This window comes from Theobroma umbraticum, unplaced genomic scaffold (assembly GCF_002168275.2).
Source record: "Theobroma umbraticum cultivar Fairchild unplaced genomic scaffold, ASM216827v3 scaffold_147.0, whole genome shotgun sequence".
Classification (NCBI taxonomy): Eukaryota; Viridiplantae; Streptophyta; class Magnoliopsida; order Malvales; family Malvaceae; genus Theobroma; species Theobroma umbraticum.
This window is the reverse complement of record NW_018397259.1, coordinates 4569777-4589766: the sequence shown is the minus strand read 5'-3', so window position 1 is coordinate 4589766 and position 19990 is coordinate 4569777. Positions and strand designations below refer to the sequence as shown.

At 35.0% G+C, this 19990-nt stretch overlaps 5 protein-coding genes across 5 annotated transcripts; all 5 read left to right on the top strand.

Moving 5' to 3' along the window:
- The first annotated feature begins 1610 nt into the window (after nucleotides 1–1610).
- Nucleotides 1611–6378, top strand: LOC110414848 (uncharacterized). Its single transcript, XM_089783314.1, is given in 5 exon segments — nucleotides 1611–1708; nucleotides 1852–3226; nucleotides 3228–4254; nucleotides 4363–4499; nucleotides 6018–6378. Coding segments are annotated over 4 exon segments (2754 nt in total). The 5' UTR covers nucleotides 1611–1708; nucleotide 1852; the 3' UTR covers nucleotides 6234–6378.
- Nucleotides 6379–6941: 563 nt separating this feature from the next.
- On the top strand, nucleotides 6942–9335 carry LOC110415715 (UDP-arabinopyranose mutase). Its single transcript, XM_089783487.1, has 3 exons — nucleotides 6942–7267; nucleotides 8975–9104; nucleotides 9194–9335. Exons 1-3 carry the CDS (start codon nucleotides 7154–7156, stop codon nucleotides 9211–9213), a joined length of 264 nt encoding a protein of 87 aa, XP_089639613.1. The 5' UTR covers nucleotides 6942–7153; the 3' UTR covers nucleotides 9214–9335.
- On the top strand, nucleotides 9314–10638 carry RGP5 (Alpha-1,4-glucan-protein synthase family protein). The gene has a single exon (XM_021427416.2). It carries the CDS (start codon nucleotides 9314–9316, stop codon nucleotides 10370–10372), a length of 1059 nt encoding a protein of 352 aa, XP_021283091.2. The 3' UTR covers nucleotides 10373–10638.
- A 458-nt stretch (nucleotides 10639–11096) lies between these two features.
- Nucleotides 11097–14019, top strand: LOC110415455 (cytochrome C oxidase assembly factor). Its single transcript, XM_021427122.2, has 3 exons — nucleotides 11097–11341; nucleotides 11457–11561; nucleotides 13529–14019. The coding sequence occupies exons 1-3, from the start codon at nucleotides 11273–11275 to the stop codon at nucleotides 13568–13570; spliced, it is 216 nt and encodes a 71-aa protein (XP_021282797.1). The 5' UTR covers nucleotides 11097–11272; the 3' UTR covers nucleotides 13571–14019.
- A 765-nt stretch (nucleotides 14020–14784) lies between these two features.
- On the top strand, nucleotides 14785–15740 carry LOC110415801 (uncharacterized). The gene is made up of 3 exons (XM_021427525.1): nucleotides 14785–14934; nucleotides 15048–15173; nucleotides 15330–15740. Exons 1-3 carry the CDS (start codon nucleotides 14827–14829, stop codon nucleotides 15543–15545), a joined length of 450 nt encoding a protein of 149 aa, XP_021283200.1. The 5' UTR covers nucleotides 14785–14826; the 3' UTR covers nucleotides 15546–15740.
- The last annotated feature ends 4250 nt before the right edge of the window (nucleotides 15741–19990 follow it).

Genomic DNA, 19990 nt, shown 5'->3' with positions numbered 1-19990 from the left:
TATAAGTAAAATAAAATTACTTCATAATAAAGTTTAATTTTCCAATTTTAATGTAAATATTTAAACATAATTAAGTAAAAGTCTCGAAGTATATACATATAAAGGGTATTTAAAAATAAATAGTTTTAAAAAAATAAAAAAAATGCAAAATGGTAATATTAGTGGGTGGAAATGATCTATGAAATATATAAAATAAATTACACAACTTTTATTTTTTAAAAAAGTAAACATTTAAAATGGACTGAATTACTAAAAACTTAAATCCTTAAAACATATAATAAATTTTATTTTTTGATATAAAGATTTTCAATTCTCAAATAAATATGTGGACAGAAGAAATAATAATATACACAAGGAATGGTTTCTAACTTTCTAGTTATTAATTGCTAGTTGTTGCATTCTTAATTAATAAATTAATCCAACATGATCAATGGTGAAAGTTATATGAACTTAAATCCAAATCGTCTAACTTTCACACTTAATTTCCTACATAGTTATGCAAATTGATTCAAATTTAAGTATGACAACTTGGATATAATATAGAGACGAATTTGTTAGATATTTAATAAATAAATTGGGTTCTGTTCTGTTACTTCTTATATACAGAAAAATTTTAATATAAATCCATTAAAAATAATAATAAACAAATAGCACAAAGTTTGATGAACCCACACACATTACTGAGACTTGAATTTGGAATTTAGAGGTTCAAGATCTCTTGCTGATTTATTATGCTTTCTCCCCATGAAAGCCTGTAAAAGATATCTGTCAAACCATTTAGCTGATAATTGGGATGCCCATCTAGATGCTTGAGGTTGGAACTGGCTGAAGGCTTGGAGAAGTTGCCATAACCAGTCTCAGAATATAGTTTCTGAGGAAGTACTGTTTGAACCAACATGTTATAATCATCAGAAAGGAGGTTGTATCAACTTTGAGGAAGCTGCTAGGATTAGCAGAGTATCTGATGTCTTCTGAGCTTTGTTTGCAATAATTATTTTAATTTCCAAAAGAGTCCTAACATAAGTACTTAACCTTCATGCCATTGCTCTGACATACACAGGCCAATGAAACAGGTCTTTCGTGTTGCCAGTATTAAGCAACCACGTTGAAGTGCGGAAACCTATCTCTGCATGCAAATGGACATCTGGCAATCTCCTCTTTCCAACGCGTGTCATTATCAACACTCAATGATCATTTCCTTCTTTGCTCTTTTTTATGTTACATCTTACACTTCTACTCCACTGCTGGGCTTTATGTTTTTACTCCCTTCTTTTTCAAGTTTCAATCAAATCTACACCTGCTTGAAAGATCCATCATGACTTCAACAATGTTCGAAGTAACCATCTAAGTATTTTTATCAGGTAAAAACTTGTCCAGATTTTCTAGTTCCTAAGAAAACTTGAGAGAAAAATATTCCTGTGTTTCTCTTTTCTTGGGGGTAGGTGTGGTAATAAGATCAAAGGGTTGAAAAAAGTTCTCTGAGAGATATCAAAACTCCCTGATTGTTGTTCTTTCTTTCTCTTACCTTTAATTTCTAGACAGTTAATTTGCAGGACCATGTTTTAGAATTTGGAATTATCTTTATGAAGATTAATTTAGTGCCCTGTAATGTTTGTTCTAAATATTATTCTGTTTTTGCCTCTTTAGGCTCCATTTTGTTAGCATCCATGAAAATCTGAAGGCAAGTTACAAAGTAACCAAACAAAAGGTTTGTTGGTTAGCTTTTCTAATGCAGAATTTTGTTCAGAATTTTATTTAATTAATACGATGATGGTAATTTTCTTTTCTTTTTTTTTTTAACTTTCTTCGGCTAAGTGAGTAACTCATTTAAGGCTTGTTAATTTGTTCTAGGATGGATGACCCAGTATCAGAATGGGAAATCCAAGAATCATCAGGAGGGAACAGTGACAACGGAAAACTACGTTGGATGATGAGATTAGGAAAGAAAATTCTGGTCACTGGAATTGTTGTATCGTCTGCACCATTTGTGCTTCCTCCACTTGCGGCTATCTCCGCTATTGGGTTCTTTTGTTCGGTCCCTTATGGGATCTTCTTGCTAAGCTATGCTTGCACTGAGGCTGTCATGAGTAGGTTACTTCCAATGCCTTCACCAACTGCTCCATTATTGTTGGAATATAGAGAGGCATATAATGGTGAGGAAGAAGCTAATGGGGATGAGAAGCAAGGAGAACAAAATGAAGTGATTAAAGGAGGTTTTAAAATGGAGAGGGAGGAAAAAGAATTAAAGGAGGATACAATCGAAGAAGTTGAGATGAGAATTGAATTAGTTGACAAGGTAAAGGAGGAACTTGATGAAGGGAATATTTTGCAAGGGGATGCATTTTCAAATGATGGTGTTGAAAATGATGAAAAGAAATCAATGGAAGAAATGGATCAAATTTTGGAGGGAAATAAGCATGAGGAAGATGATGGTGAAATTTTGGATGAAGAAGAGGAAAGTCCATCCCAAAGTTTTGAGGTAGAAGTTAAGGAAATTACAGAATCGAAAGTAGAGCAGCCTACTATAGAGGAAAGTAGGGGTGAACAGCTAGCAGGTGAGGGCCAAGGTTTTGAGGCTATTGTTGAGGGAGACAAGAAGAACAGTAGCAATATTGAGAAGGAACAACCACTGGAAACTGAAAATGTCGAAGACAATGGGGAATTAGTAAGAGAGACAAGTGGTCTATTGGGAAGAAATAGAGTTGAGAACAAATCTGATTATGCAAGGGATGATAATGAGAGTGTTCAGAATGTAGATGCACAGAGAAAACCAATAAAGAAGACTGAGTTGAAAGTTGAGGGAACAACAAAAAGGAAGGGGGAACAATCCACTGCAGAAAGTGTGAATGAACATCCAAGAAACGAGATTCACGAGGGTGAAGAGAAGGAAAGGGGCAATTTGAATAAGGAAACAACAGTTGAAGTGAAAAATGTTGCTACTCAAATAGTTCAGGCTACTAATATTGAGAGTGATGAATTGGTAAGAGAGACAAGGGGATTTTTAGAAAGAGGCAGAGAAAAGGGCAGAAATCGTGATGCAGTGGAAGATAAGCAGGGTGTGAAAAAGGCAAAGGTTGATGCCGAAGGAGAACTACTAGAAGGGAATGAGAGAACAATAGAAAGGAAACAGGAACAACCCCTTATAGAAGAAAGTGTGGGTGAGCAGCCAGTAAATGAGGTTAGTGGTATTCTAGATGGCTTAGAGGGAAGTGATAAGAGATGACAACAATATGGATGAAACACCACTGGAAGTAAAAAATATACCTGTTCAGTTAGTTCAGGCCATTAATGTTGAAGAGAATGAGAAATTAGTGATAGAAGCAAGGTATTTATCAGAAAAAATCAGTGATGAGAGCAAACCAGATCATGAAGTGGATGATAAGCAGACAGCAGAAAGAGTCAATGTAGGTGGAGTTGGAGAGCAATCAAAAGAGATAGAGGTGAAAATTAAGGGAACAACAAAAGTGAAAGTGGAACAATACCTTGGAGATGAAAGTATGAGTGAAGAGCCAATAGAGGAGGTTTGTAATATTGTGGTAGAGTTTGAGGGAGATGAGAAGAATGGCAGCAATATTGAGGAGGAAACACCATTTCAAATAAAAAATGTAGCTGTACAATTATCACAGTCGACTGATGTTGAAGAGGATGAAGAATTAGTAAGCGAGACTATGGGATTACTAGAAAAAATCAGGGATGAGGGGAAAACTGATTATGCAGTGGATGATAAGCTGAGTACAGTAAAAGAGCATGTAGGTGCAGAGAAGGATGATAAGAAAATTGTTGGGGATATTGAAGAGGCTGAAAATAGATGTATTCTTGCCCATGACAGAATGGGAAAGCCAACTACGGTATTCAAACCCAAAGAAAATAAAGAAGATAACAAGGTGCAAATGAAGGAATCTATGGAAAATTTGGATGCTGCCTCAAAGGAGATGAAGCTGGGTACAGATATTGAAGGTTTATCTGAGAAAATGGATGTTGATAATATTCCCTCAATAGGGCTAGTGAGTGAAACGGTAAAAAAAGGTAGCAGTATAATTGAGATTATAGTAAAAAGTGCAAAATTAATGGAAAGAGGACGAGCAGAAGATGATAATGAAAGCAATGTAGAACTAAATTATCTACTGAATAGGGAGAAGAAAGATGTGATTTTCTCCAATAAAGATGAAAGAGAAATCGGTGATGAACAAGGGCTTGACCTGTTAAGTACGGTTAGTCAGCAGGGCTCCCCTTCATATGTGAACACTTTTGAAGGTAGACTTTTCCAATAGTTGCTTTTAAGTTCATCTTGTTCTCCGTATTGCTTTTGGTCATAAGGGTAAATACGATTCTCATATTTATACTCATATGGAGCACATGCAGAAAGTCATCCTTCATCAAGTTACTCAGATCACCAAGAGATTTCTGATTCTTTAGAGCTTCCTGTTTCTACAAAGGCTCAAGAATCCGACGACATTCATATATCTGCAGCAGGTGCCATTGATAAAGTTTCCAATGAGGTTAGGCCCAAGTTTATTTATATTGCAAATCATTGTAGCTGTTACTGAATAGAATTCTCAGTCTCACTAAGATTGGGAGCCATACTCCAAATAATTGATGTATAAGGGCAGAGCTTTTTAGCTTTTTTTTTTTATTGTTTCAGAATATTCTTAGTATTAACCACTTTATTATTTGTTTCTTACCTTCGTTATTTCTTGTTCCAAAATCATTTTACAACAAATAAGGCTCAGCTTCTGAGTCTGAGGACTGATTTGGTTATCTTCAATCAAATCATTGCCTTTCTGGCATTACCCCTTTGTTGACTGCTGCATGCACTATTTTTTTTCAGTGACCATCTATGCGTGCTTTCTCTATTCTTTGTTTGTTATAAAAATGTCAGGGGTGCTTCATATGCCACATTTGTATTATATATAATGACTGCAAGCTTAGGTCTTTAGGGAGGATGCCACAGATTGTTTTAGCTGATTATTGAACTTTTACAAGAAAAAAAATTTGAATATTTGCATTGTGGAGAACAATAAATCCTGGTGCCAGCACATGAAACATGACTACTTGGCGTGATGCTGCTAAAAATTTAAGTGAAACCTGTACTGTTCTTTCCTCTTTCTTTCTTTTTTTTCCCTGAAAGCTTTTAACTCAATATTCATATTGTCAACAGTTTGTGTGGATGCATGGCTGTATACCTATGTGCTCTTTTATTTTGTGTCATTAAAGTCTTGAGAGGCACTACTTAGCATTTGCAAACGTGTGAGTGTTTGCGGTTTAGAGAGAAGTGAACAATTTAAGGGTTTATACAAACATTTACAGGTGTCCAGTGATTATTGCCAGTGTTAACTTTGAGAAACCTTTAGATTCTGAGAGGAAGATGAAGCTGCATGTTGGATGTTCTTGGATAGGTATAGGCCTTCAATTTCCAATATGGCCAAGGGAGAAAAATGGAAAAAAAAAGGTAAGAAATCAGGAATGTAGAGTATAATACAATGCTGTAACACATCCCATATGAATCTTGCCACCAAAACATGTTGCCTTTTCAAGACAGAATCAGTCTCATCAGACAGCAATTCCGAATAATATGTTGCTGCTGGTTGTATTGAGCTTCTTGAGTATCTTCTCTTCCTAAGTTCTCACATGTACACCCACAGGCTCGGACATAGTTCAAAAAATATAAGATTGAAAGCAAATAATGGAAACACTTACTTTAACATTATCGACATAGTAACTTTTTGGTTTGTGGGATGAGAACGCAGTTGATCACACTGGCCCTATTGGTCATTTTCAGATGTTCCTTTGTTTTGATCTTTTTTAAACTTAGAATAGGCTAGCTTGCTTGAACATGAATTAACTTGTCAGAACATGACCGTCATGATGGTAAAACCCCTAGCACATAGGGAAGATGTCTTTCCTGAAGTAAATGTGTTTATGGCAAAGGATTATAAACATTTCAATCCTTTTGTCTATATGTTGCTTTTGCTTGTAGGCTACTTCATATTGATTCCATTAAGTCTATCCTACTGTAGGCATTATTTAGTGAGGCGAAGCTACGAGAACAAATCAATGCGCTGCGAGCAATAGTTGGATATAAAGCTGCAAAAAAGGAAACGTGCATAGAGGAATTGAAAGCTCTCTATCTTTTCACTGGAATTGAACCCCCCACTTCCTTCAAGGACACTTCTGATGTCGTGGAAGTCAATGCCAAGCTTCGGTTTCTCATGTTTGTCATTGGAGTGAAGTAGGAATCCAGTTCATCATGTACTTGCTTTTAGTAGGCTCTATGGAATTTGCATTTTCTTCTAAGATTTGTGTAGTAATTACAAACTTCATCTTGTTATACTGTTTAGGACTTTAGACTAAAGAGTAGAGAAAGCTTGGAGTGTAGGATAATATGAGCTTGTGCTGTTTTGGTAACATGAACTATTTCTATATGTAGCATATTGAATTTTGCATTTTGGAACTAAGTGTTGCTTTCGCATTAATGTTGAATTGGACATTGTTGCAGCATTACCTTTGGGTCTAAGCCATGTCCTTGGGGGTATAGTTTGATCATGAAACATGCTTTAAGAGGACATAAGGAACAGTTTCAGATACAAAACCAGCAAAGTGATATTTCATGCTAGAGTCCCTAACATCTTCATATTCATTCCTGCGTAAAAGAATTTTTTTATCATCATTAATTTATCAATTTAATACTTTAAAAAAATAAATTCATATATATATATATTTATTAACAATTTATTGAATACAAGAGAAAATCATCTCTCTTACGGATAAACAATTGAAGCCCAAGTTTGCATACGAGTGGGTTGCTCAATCTGGGTCAGAGCCGTTTATTTTCTCAGCCCATAATTCCACGGATCCGATCCGATCCCATACGTGCGGCTGACGAGGCACGTGTGAGGATTACTGCCAGCTGTACAGGACAATCAAAAATTGTCAGACACAGGGTGGACGGAGAAACCGCTGCAGATCTTCAGTCTGCAAAACTGCAAAATCGGATCAAGCACTTAGACCGATTCTTCATTTATTTTTATTTTTTAATTTGATATGTATTTGTTTTAGTTATAGATCCAAGAATATTATACCTTTACTTTTAAATTTTTTTTTGTAAGAAATCAATATAAAAAAAAAAGGAAATGAAATAAGTTAAAGTGAATGAATGAGAACCCCGCCTTCTTTGCTGTCTTTAACTATAGATTCAGCTGTCATAAACCTTTCCAACATCACCGATCTCTCTCCTCTACCTGATCATATCCTCATCGATCTCTTCCTGGTAAACTTTCTTTCTCTGTTCATTCTTAGTTCTTGATGTTCTGTTCTTGATCTTTATCTTTATCTTTTCCTGAGTTTTCTTGCCGTTTGGGTAGATGGGTAGTTCTATTCTTGACTGTCTTTTTGAATTTCTGTCTTTTAATGTAAAGTTATGAATGTTTCATGGGTTGGGTTGGGTTGTGTGGTTTGAGCTATGATAATTTTCTGGGTTACACGAATCCTTTGATTTCAATGTGATATGGCTAAGACTATAGGAAGTGGTTAATAGTTTGGTTAAGGAGTTGCCTAGTCTGTTTTCTTGCATTCACAAGTTTGTTTTGATCAGCTATGTAACTGGGTTTCTTTGCTCTTTTTTTCTTTTTTTCGTATTACACAAGTTTCAAACTTGTGTTATATGTTCTTCAATATGATTCATTATCTTTTCAATCAAAAATGGCCTTCAGTTAATATTTTCTATCGAATTTGAATACCAGTCTCGGTTATATCTTGATTTCCAACTACTAATAAAAAAATTGTGAGCGGGTGTATACTTAAGGAAGTGTTGGGATCTTACGTGAGTAGCTTGAAGTTATCTAGATACTAATATATGAGAACTTTAAGGCCTTAGGATGTGTAAAGCCACTTCTCTCTCTTTCTTGTTTAAATTTTCAGTCCAAGTGGTAGACAATGAAATTCTACTCTGGTAAGACAATCAGCATAGATTTTGAAGAATTGCTGTTGAATTTAATGTTTTTCATAATAAAGTAGGCAGTATTCAAAATCTGGGAGACAATTGTTGTTTCCAGTGAATGGAGAAACCTGAATATATTACCATAAGGATGGCGATTTCAACAACTAAGCGGTTAGCCATGTTGGTTGTGGTGCCCGCTGAGTCCTACAATGAATGTGGCTGGGGCAAAGAAGAGGACTTTCTCTTCCCATTTCAACAAGTAGCACTTTGCTCTCTTGATAAAATTTACCCACTTTAAAAAACAAGGCAGGAGAAGGACCTTGAGGAGTGTCTTATTGTATTGGATCCATAAGTATACTTTGCAGGAAAAGTCCCTGCACTGGTTTTTAAATTGATCGATTTGAACAAATTTTCTGACAGTTTAAGTGGCATTGAATGGATTTTTGGGATTATAAAAGTTTTGTGATTTTGGTTTCATGTCAAGGAGATTGAGATTTGCATGTAGGTTTACATTTTGGTTCTTTGGGACTAAGGATTTTACTAATTCTTTTAAAGACATGTCTGAGGAAACAGCAAGCTAGCTGTTGAATTTAAGTTACAAAGGCTCCTAAATTTTTCTTCTTTGTTTCCCTTCTTATGCTTGGATGGGTAGCTCACATCACTCGCTTTAATCACTTGATTTGATAAGTTTTGTTATCTGTGCCACTTGTTTAATAAATTTCCTTTGCGATGATAATGTTTTTTTTCTTCTTTTTCTTAACCTTTTTTTTATTTATTCTGTATTGCATAATTTTCCACATTTTTGTTTCTAAATTCTTTTCCATTTTCCTTTTCTCCTTCAAATCCTTTGAACCGTAGTGTAATTGAATAAAATCTCAGCTTCATGCTTATTTTTACTTTCTTTCTTCTGTCTGCCAAGCTTGAATTTAGGTTTATGAATCTAGCTTGTTTCTGGAACCTTGTGATTTCTTTGTTTGAACTTTTTGTTTTGGTTCAAGTGGCATCCGTTAAGGAAGAATAATTTTCATGATTCGGCAGAGAACATTGAGAGCTGGAAAGCTAACTGAGAGAGTTCTGAAGCTGTTTATAGCTACTGGAAAGGACGAGGTCCACTCACTCATCCAGGCACTCAACATTCAGGTCATAGTTACCCCTGTCCTTCCTACCAGTAAGTCTTTTTCAGAATGATGAATATCCCCCTTTTGTTACCAATAGGTTTTGAGCTGATTTCAAAATGAATTTTTGTTCCCTCCATAGGATGTTCTGAGAAATTCTGAGATTGGTTTAATCTGTGGAACACGCGGTACTTGGTCTAAACACGAGTTGCTTTTAAGGGGCCAGACTTTCTGAATTGGGTTCTTGTTTGTATTTGGCAAGATGTCTCTAGAAATTAAGGACGATGAGATTGACATTGTGATTGGAGCAGTCAGTTCTGACATGACAGCTTTCATGAATGAATGGAGACCTATATTCTCTCGATTTCATCTCATAATTGTCAAAGACCCTGATTTGAAAGAGGAACTCAAAATACCTGAAGGCTTTAACCTTGATGTCTATAAAAAGTCTGACATAGATCGAATGGTGGGTTCTTCTACTTCAATTCTCTTCTCTGGCTATTCATGCAGGTATTTCGGCTATCTTGTTTCTCGGAAGAAGTACATTGTCTCTGTAGACGATGACTGTCTCCCTGCCAGGGACAATAAAGGCTTTTTGGTGGATGCTGTTGCCCAGCATATTACCAACCTTAGAACCCCAGCCACTCCATTCTTTTTTAATACTCTGTATGACCCTTTCTCTGAAGGAGCGGATTTTGTTCGTGGCTACCCATTTAGCCTTCGGAGTGGGGTGAAATGTGCTTTGTCATGTGGGCTGTGGCTTAATCTGGCTGATCATGATGCACCTACTCAAGCCCTCAAGACAAGACAAAGGAATTCCCGATATGTTGATGCAGTTATCACTGTCCCAGCTAGGGCCCTGGCACCTATTAGTGGAATCAACATTGCTTTTGATCGTGAGGTGGTAGGACCTGCCTTGGTTCCAGCTTTGAGATTGGCTGGGGAAGGTAAGTTTAGGTGGGAAACAATGGAAGACATCTGGAGTGGGATGTGTGTTAAGGTTGTATGCGATCACCTGGGGCTTGGTGTGAAAAGTGGACTGCCTTATGTGTGGAGAACTGATAGAGGTGATGCTATAGCAAGCTTGAAAAAAGAGTGGGAGGGTGTGAAGCTGATGGAGGAAGTTGTCCCATTCTTTCAGTCAGTGAGGTTGCCACGGACAGCTACAACAGCAGAGGACTGTGTGATTGAGGTGGCAAAAGCTGTTAAAGAGCAGCTAGGATCAACAGATCCTGTGTTTGCTCGCGCTGCTGGAGCCATGCTGGATTGGGTCAAGCTCTGGAAATCAGTCGGATCTAGCTCATCTCCCCCAGGGGTATAGGAATTAATCATGGTTATAAGTTCCCTTTTTTTTTTTGCTAGAATGATTTCTAGTATACCCTTGCTAGATTTCCATGTTTTTATCATAGTTGTACCCTATAATAGTACTTTTATAATGGTTGATGGAGTCTAGCCTGGACAATGAATAAAACATATATTGTTGTTGCAGAGAGGGTTGTGTTATGATTAATTTTTGGACGCTGCAATGTGATTGTATTGTTCATACGCTTATGTTTCTGATTATATACACTTTGCTGATTGATGGAACTTTTGGATGGAAAATTTTTTTAACTCTTGAGTTAAAAAGTCATGAATTATTTCCACTAAATTATATTTTTTAATAGTCCAAGGACTTCTGGAGAAATCTCTTTTTCTGAGAATAGTTATAGGCTCTCCTTTGTCACTAGCTAATGATCAATGAAATACCAAATGAGCAATAGTCCTTTGAAGAAATCCCAAATACATAATGTTGTTCTTTCTTTTGCAAATCAATTCTAGTTAATGATCAATGGAGTTTAAAAACCATTTTTGCGCTTCATCTTTTTTAATTTGTTCACATCCAAATTTCGTATAAAAAATTTAAATGTATCGTTCCTTGAAGATATATTTCTTATTGAGCCAAATATTCAATGTTCATGCAATTGCAAGATGTATGATTACATAAAATTTTACGTATTCCTTTTGTATAAATAACAATTTTTGATGGTACCCAACTCTAAATATCTCTTTTTATAAACCCTTTCTTAAAACCCCGCCAGGCACAAGTTTCCCACGACTTCAACGAGAAGAGCCCTCCAAATCAAAAACCCAGTAATCATAACAGACTTGCGTGCCTTCGTTTTTTTCTTTTTCTTGGTTGGATTTTCAGATAAAGGCTTTTCTGGTTGTGGGAAAGTGAAAAATGTCAAAGTCTTGCAAGGGTTTGGCCATGGAACTGGTAAAGTGTTTAAGTGAATCAGATTGTGTCAAGGTACTCTTTCTTCCCTTTCTCTACTACTCTCTTTTCCCTCTGCTTTCCCTTTTTTTTTTCCGACATAAAATTGTGGAGTATTATTGAATTTGGGCAATTGGGTATTGCTGGTTAGGTTGAGAAGCGTTCTTTCCGGGAATGTGCTGGAGAAAAAAGCCCTTCTATATCAAGCGAGTGTGTAGGACTCAGAGAAACTTATTTCAATTGCAAAAGAGGACAGGCATGCTGCTTCTTCTCTGCTTATTTCTTTGTGTTCAATTATAGATTTTTTCTATCTTATTCATGTCTCTTATATTGCTGAGGAATTTTTTATCTGTCATGAGGACGGTTTAAATTGTGGTCCAAGTTATGGCTTTAATTGGTTTAGGAAATAGTTATCTGATTTTTTTTTTCAGTTTTTTTTTTTTAAAGAACGGTCTGCTGTTGATTTTACCTCTTTGGGTATATGATTTTGGGTTACAGAATGGAAGTAGCCCTCTCCCACCCGTTAATCCCACCTTAAATCCCAAGATTGGAAATTGATCTAAGATAGAAATTCAAGTTCTAACCGCTAGCATGTCCCTTTGTAGACAATGGTTTGCTGTTGATGACAACAAGATTTACATCACTTACAGTTATTTTTGCTGCCTCCCTTTTCTTTAGGTTGAATTTTACCAAATGGAAAAGGGATCACTGGTAGGAGGATATAAATAAGTCAATGCATATAGAATCGGAATATCTTCGAAATGCACCAGAAATACTAGTTCGTTGGTTTTATGTGTGTCCTTTGCCTTTTTTTAACTCTAAATTGAAAAAAGAAATATATTTTTCTTAACGCATAACTCCCAATTGAACTGCATTGCTTACAAAGAGCAATTGAACCTAATAGAGCAGTACATTTTGAGAGGTTGGTTTTCTTTGTTTATCCCCACAACAATGTCATAAAGGCATAAGCTAGAATATTTATCATTATAATTCTTCAGATTAAAGGATCTCTGTTTTGTCATGTTCTAGTTTTCTTTAGTTTTAGATTTAGAGCTATCTAGGACATTCAAAGTTTGAACAAATCCAGAGCAATTGGAGTCCCATAAGATAATGGTATTATTCGCTATCCATGGTGGCATCTTAACCTGTGTCTCTTGGACTTCATTTGGGTCTCAAACAGTGGGTCACTTAATTTTTGTTAGTTTTTCCTTACATTTGGAGGACCATTTTCTTATACCATGTCTAGTTTCAGGTGCTTGGTGTGTGCCAGACATTGGCATGGTAGAAAAAACTCTGACTAAGCTGGAGCTTATGAACTTAAGCATCTCAGTATCCCTTATTTAATTTTAATCGTAGAGACTCTAAATTTGTATGTATTTTTGATTTGATAATAAAATGCAGGGTTCATATGCACATAATTGATAAAGCCATGAATGTGGTCTAGGATATATTGACTTTGAAAGCATGTTAGATTGAAATAATTGGAGTGAAATTAGTATGTAAATTATAAAGTAAAGAGGCTTCATTTTGTCAACGTTTATGATGTAGTAGTATGACCCAGATCTCAATTTGTTAGTTTGTTTTCTTAAAACCTTACTATCTTTTAAATAAGGAGGGGAAACAAATTGCCGAGAGAAAGCTGGAGGGAAGGCATGTTTTTTCCCTTTTGAATGTTGCTTAATCCCTAGAAGCTTCTGCTACAGAAGTGCTAATTGCTGTTCATTTATAGGTATTGAGAACATTATCACATTTTGCTGCTGTAGGTCGTCCATGCATTTGTGATCTTTCTTTCCTTACATTTGAAAGCTTACTTTTGTTATTGTAAACCTAGGTTTGTGAAACTAATCGATCTATAATGTGCGTATATCTATCCTGCCTTGTTTATATTTTATTTTATTTTGTAAACCAGCATGTAAATGTATCTTTGTGGCAAGATATCTGTATTGCACATACTTAGTTTCATGATAAATAGATGATAATGATTTATCATATCAAAGGAGATCAAGCAGGCTTATGATTTTAATAGTTTGAAATATACTATTGTCATAATAACTCGGAGCTTGGATGATTGAATTTGTATAGAGAAAACATGAATACAAACTCTATAGTAGAAATGCTGGGTATTTTGGTGAAATAGTAATGAGTTATGGCATTCTGATGATATCGAAAATCGAACACTTCCAGTTATACTAACATGTTATGCGTTCATTTTTTCACTACCAGGTTGACATGAGAGCTAGGATTCGTGGAAACAAAGGCTACTGAATGGGGGATGATCTGTTCTCTACTTGTACATGGTTTACTGCATGGCACCTTTGAAATTTTCGTTTTTGTCTCCCTTCCCAAGTTGCCTCCTGAGTAACAGTTTTTGGGTTAGCTTCAACCTTGGACCTTGTCTACACATTTTAAATGAGGATACACGAATCTCCACAAGATGTTGAGCATTTAAGATATGGATGTTATTATTCTGTAAAATTCTTGGTGTCACGAGTCATTGTTAGAGTCAGATATAACTATGAAAAATAATGAGCTTATAACTGGAGTATTTTGGATTTTTCGAAAGTGGATTTAGGGATCTGAATTTTGGACTCTTATTGCTAAGATTGGTATTCTTTCGTTTTTTGCAAAATGACTGTCGATAAGTCACGTTCTGTGTTGCTTGAAGCAATTAAAGATCATCTTTTCAAAGAATGGGGACTGGACAGTTACGTTTATGGAGAATTTTGTGTCTGTGCATAATGGATGAACAGGGGCAAAACTTGATGAGATATTGCACGTCTTTGATGATCCACCAGATTGTGTTGACCTTCTTTTATATGAATAGCTTGGTTCAGATTTCCTCCAGTTTAATTAGCACGTTAAGCTTTTAGCAATTTCTCTTTGTATCAATAGAAACCAAGTTTCTGTAAGTTTAATTTACATGTGAATTGGCCCGTCATTTTTCTACTCCAGTAAAGGGCTCAATATATGATGCTGTGACACCCTAGATTGAATACATTAGAGTTATCCAAATAATAGGGACTCAAAATGATTAACTGCAAAAGTTAATCTCAACAGGACAAGTTCAAGAAATCACCATCGATTAATCAAAGGTTCACAAACTCTCTGCTGCTAGAGTGCTTTGAACATGAACGTATGATTATTCTGTTTTAGTTGATCAATACTTTCATATGAGTGTGTTCTTACCTCACTTTCATCCTAAAATTGGAACTTCAAACCTTAAATTTTAAATCCAATCATCGGAAAAGGAAAAAAAAAAGCATCAAAATGTTTGTTGCCATGTATTATTAGTTCCTAAAAGTATGAATTGGTGTTGAAACCACATGCCTATCCTATAAGACTGGGTCCTCTTGACCACAAAGCATACCACCTTCTAAACCAATCATTCTCAAAAATTACTCTCACATCAACCAACATAAACCGCTTTCTTCCTTATTTATATACCCACTTTACAAACACAATTTTTGCGTTCAATTGTTTCGTCGTCGTCAAACAAAGGTAAAGTTCCATTAGAAATCAAAATGGCAATCTTAAACCTTGTTAACAACGTTTTCAGTATTGGTAACTTTGGAGCTACCATCACTAGGAATAGGTTTGTTTCAGCAGCTGTCAGGCCAAGACTTATTCAAGTAATTTTTCCTTCTCAGTTCAGTCTTTAGCTTCACAGGTTTGGCCTAGTTGGCAATAATTAAGCGAGTTCTTGTTTGAAATACTTATTTATTTATGTTTTGATGTGCTCTAGGCAAGTTCGAAGCAGGAAGCTCAGGCAGCATGTGACAAGGCAAAGGAGGCTGTCAAACAAGGAGCTAATGAAGCAAAGAAGACTGGTGAAAACATAAAGGATAAGGCTTCTTCGACAGCAAACCAAGTAATAAATTAAAATCCTATTCTTTCAGGCTCAAAGTCTCCAGTTTTTAATTGTCGGGATGTTGTCTTTGGGATTACGTTGATATATTTCTCGTTTCGGTTAGTATAATTGCGTGAACAGGTTTCTTAGCAAAAAATTTGATGAATATATGTATAGGTGGGACAGAAGACAAAGGAAATGGCTGGCAAGGCAACGGATGCAGCGCAAGAAATGACTGCGAAAGCAAAGCAGACTGCGCAAAACGCTTGGGATTCAGCCAAGGAGACAGCTCAAAAGGCCAAAGACACTGTGCTAGGAAAGGCCGAGGAAACAAAGGAAGCTATTAAAGAAAATGCAGAAAAAATTAAGCAAAGCATCAACACCAAAAACTGATACATTCCAAAGGTCAAACCACAAGAAATTAATTCCCCATTAGGCTAACAAGCCAATAAATTGGTGCACCTTATTCGTTCTTTGGAGCCCTTTTTCCTTTGCTTCTCTGTTTTGGCTCTTTTCATTGGCAGTTGTGAAGTATTATGTATAAATTATCCTGTTAATAAAGTTTTTGGGATTTTGTAAAAGTATATATACTTATCACCCCTAAACAGAACTTTTTGGGTAAAATACATTAACATCTTTAAGTTTTAACTATAATTTTACGCACATTCATTAGTTTTTGAAACATATAATTTATTTCAAAAAATATATTCCGATGAACATATAAGTCTAGCTGTAGAAATTGGATGGTGGATTATGCCTTGGATAACTGGTAGACTTTATGTTGTAAATAATCTGAGAATAGAGGTTGTTTGGATTCCCCAAATAAGGGTGAATTGAGAGTTTATGTTGACAAATCAGCTAAAGGGAGTCCCAGGTTGACAAGTTGTGGGGGAGTGCTTAGAGACTGTAATGGTAATGTAATGAGTTAGCTCTTAGGTCTTTTGGGCATATAAGAGCCTAATTATGCAGATTTTAGCCATTCAAACTGCTAGATATCTTTATGTTGATTCTCCATGGAGAAGTATTAAATCTTTGGTGATTAAGTTAGATTCATGAGTTGCCTGTTCATGGGTTCTTACATCGGATACTAGGTCATGGGTTTTGCCAAAGGTTTTTGCTGATATTGACAAGTTGTAGAAAATGATTAGTAAAGTTAGATACAAGTAGATTTACAAGGAGGCTAATCATTTTGCAAACGCACTTGCAAAAATGAGAGTGGATTGACTCATCATGTTTAATGCGTGTTAGTGATTAGATATATGCAACAAAAATGGGCATTGATACACTTGATAGGATCAGTGTGCATTGTGGGTTGGACACATGATGCAGAATGCTTTATCTCTTTAGGCGATCATCTGTGGCTTGTTTTGACCTTTCATGTGTTTTTTTTTTTTGGTGGTTTTATGTGCAAAGGAGTTATTGTAGTTTATTTTATGTTGCCATATGCGTTTTTGTATTAAGTGTTTCTTTTTCCAATTCATTATTTTGAACTGTGATGCTGTACAAGCTTTTCCTATTAATACAAGTGACTGTTGCACGAGTTAAAATTTTTTTTGATAGACTTTATATAATCCATAGTTCATAATTGTAATCAAACATTAAAGGTGACATGCTATGCTCTTTCCTCTTACCTATAAAGGCTATTTTCAAGTCAAAGTCAGATATTGATGATAATAACTTGGCGTCGGGTCAAGTTGAGGACTAATAATAACTCAATTTTGGGTTTTGTTGAGTCCGGACGAGGATATCAAAAAGTAAGGGTGGATTCGGGGTGGGCAATTATCCAACCGCGTGGCTTACCACATTGAGGTCCCTAGTTTTGACCTATACCTTGCGTTGGGGCTGTTAACCCTTACCGGAATGCCATTAACCTTTATGAGGTGTGGTGGAGGAGCAGCACCAAGCCTAGGCTGTTGCTTGCTTTGCTTGATTAATGAAAGCTTCTGTATCATGTATGGTATTTTAACGTACTCGCCTAATATTAGTGATTAATATATATAACCTGATTTGTTGGTATTTATGATGCGCAAATCCTTTTAGTTTTGGCTGTTAATTAGTATTGGGCTTTGCATTACTATGGATTAAAGGATTAAAGTTGCCTAACATCGACCTAAGCTTTTGTTGTAATGGCAAGCATTTTCATTCTAACAATAGATATATTAGACCAAGTGTGATGAGCTCCAAAATTCCAAAGTTCGAGAGAGGCAATGGCAGATGAGCTCCTTTAACTCTAAGCAGCATGAATGTCGATTAGTGGATTAGCGACATCAGTAAAGAGAGTAAACCAGGGAGTTTAGGGTTTCAAAGGTTGACAATTTAGGGTTTCAAAATGAAACTCACGATTAGGAGGGATGGGGGGAATTAATGAAGGCTATATATACTATATTGGTTTTTTGATCAATTTATAAGGGAAAGTTTCCTCGTCGATAATTGAACTGATCTACTGAGCAAATCATGGGAACCAACAGAGAAGCTAAATATTGTCAATCTCTCGAGCCGTTTGTGGCCGAAAACAGTCAGACACCAATCGATTGGCCGGTTACCACTAATGGTTGCTCACCTTGGGTAGAAATAGTCAAATTATGAGTGACCTACTAAGAACAACAATTTAAGTCCCTTTAGAGTTAATTGTTGTCCTTTTTAATGATGGAGACAGGATTTCACATTTGGGAGGGCAAATAAGAGGTGAGTTTGTCGTTGGGTCTTGAAACAATAGAACTTCAAAATAATTCTATTGTAATAGATTTTATATTAATCTCTAAATCTATTAAAATTAATTGTTGACTAATTGTTATGAGACATTTTAGCAAACAAAAGAATTGTTGTAAGAGCAAAATTATAAAATTTTAAAAAAATAAAAATATATTATAAAATTTTAAAATTTTTAAAAGAAGGGCCAGGAGCTCCGACCAACACCCCATTCCCTCTGTCATTGGTCCTTTGGAAGGAGGGGGGAGGGGGGCAGCGCAAGGTATGTGTGTATGGGCATAATACCAATATAATAGCTCAACCATTACTAGTTACTAAGACCCGTTTGGTAGCTAGGGAGGATAAAAGCGAGGAAGGAAGGAGACGGTTTTGATTCAAAATGTAGTTACGAAAACTAGTCATTAGATTATAGGGAAAATTTATCATTTCTCTTTTTCATCTTTCCTACCAAACAAAGCCTATAAACCTTCATGCTTGTCGGTCAACTAAATGCTGGACTTTCCATTTACATAGGAATACTATATTGGTGTTTTAATCTAAACCAGATAGAATTTTAGAGTTAAAGCGTGCTCAAATGATGTATTGGAAAAAAAAAAATTAAATGTGACGAAATTAATTAATGTATAAAAGATCCATTTTGTAAAATAACATCTTACCCAATGCCCTTAAGAGTTTTTTTTTTTAGCAAACTTCTTTGGAGATAACTTAAACAAGCAACAAATTATATCTTTTTATTCTCTTGTTTGTTTCCTTGTTAACATATTTTCGATCTCTTTTAAACACTATACATTGGTTCATTTAACCTTGTATATTCTATATAAGAGAATTTCAAGACTGATTTATCTTAGGGAACTTAATTTGAAATGAAGGAGTTTAGATATTTAATTTTAATCATTAAAAATGTTATGCCATAAATTCATAAAAACGTAACACCATGATTACAGTTGAATTCATGAATTTGTCACATTTCAAGTAAGTATATAGTGAATTTGATATACACGAATCCTAATGTGAATTTTAAATTTGTTGGTTATGCTCTATTAAATAAATAGGTATTTTATATGTTTAAATCAGATCTTACTTTCCAAAAAAAAAAAAAATTGTAAACCTGTTTACATTCATCCTCACAATTAATTTGTATAACAAATAAAATCCAAATTCAATCTTCAAAAATTCATGTTATAGATGAATTTCCATCCTCACAATTAATTTTTGAATAATTTCTCTAGTTTGCATTTTATTCTTGATCCTCAACTTCTCAATCGCTTAATTCAAGTCCCAAATCCTTTTAAGGCATTACAATATAGTCCTTTTCGTTACATAGTTCAGTTAAATTCGACGAAAAGTGCTTACTAAACAATCATCTAGGCATTTCTGTTTATTTGAGAGGAATTATTTAATGGTATTACGTTACTAAAACAACATAAAGAGGTTTTGGATTTTACTGAAACAATTAAAAGGAGTTAGTCACCAAAATGAGTTTTTACTAAAAGGTTGGGGACTTTGGGTTCCTCAACAGGGAAAGGAATGTACAATATCTAAAAAAGCGCTCAAAATATTTTAAAAATTTAAATAAGCTCTTAAGTTTTTATTGTATTTAATCAAGCGTTTATATTTTTATTTTAAACTAAATTTTACAAATTCGTATTTATTGAATCACTATAAACATTAAAAATAAACATTATAATTATTGATCTTTTACCACTTTTAATTTACTATCTTGCTATCAACCATTTCAAATTACTAGCTCGTTCAAATTGATATTCACCAATTCAAGATGTTTTGCAAAACCTTCCAAAATTAAGAGCCGTGCACAGATCAACTTAAATTTAATAAAAGGAAAGTATAATCTATCCAGCATTCTTTCGGCTATTTAAGGTTAATGTAAAATTATGATTAAATGTTTACCATAAATGAGCGGTTCTCACTATATATATTTGTATAAATTGAAAAGAAACAACCCATCAATTTTTTTTTTTTAAGATTAAAGGGTAGCAGCTCCTTCTTTGTCTCTGAAAAGGTTAGTACAAAGAATGATTTTGCAAAAAAAAGAAGTTATACTTTTTATGATTATGTTTAGATTTACGATTACTGTAATGTTAATTTATATACAGAATGAATGAAAACTT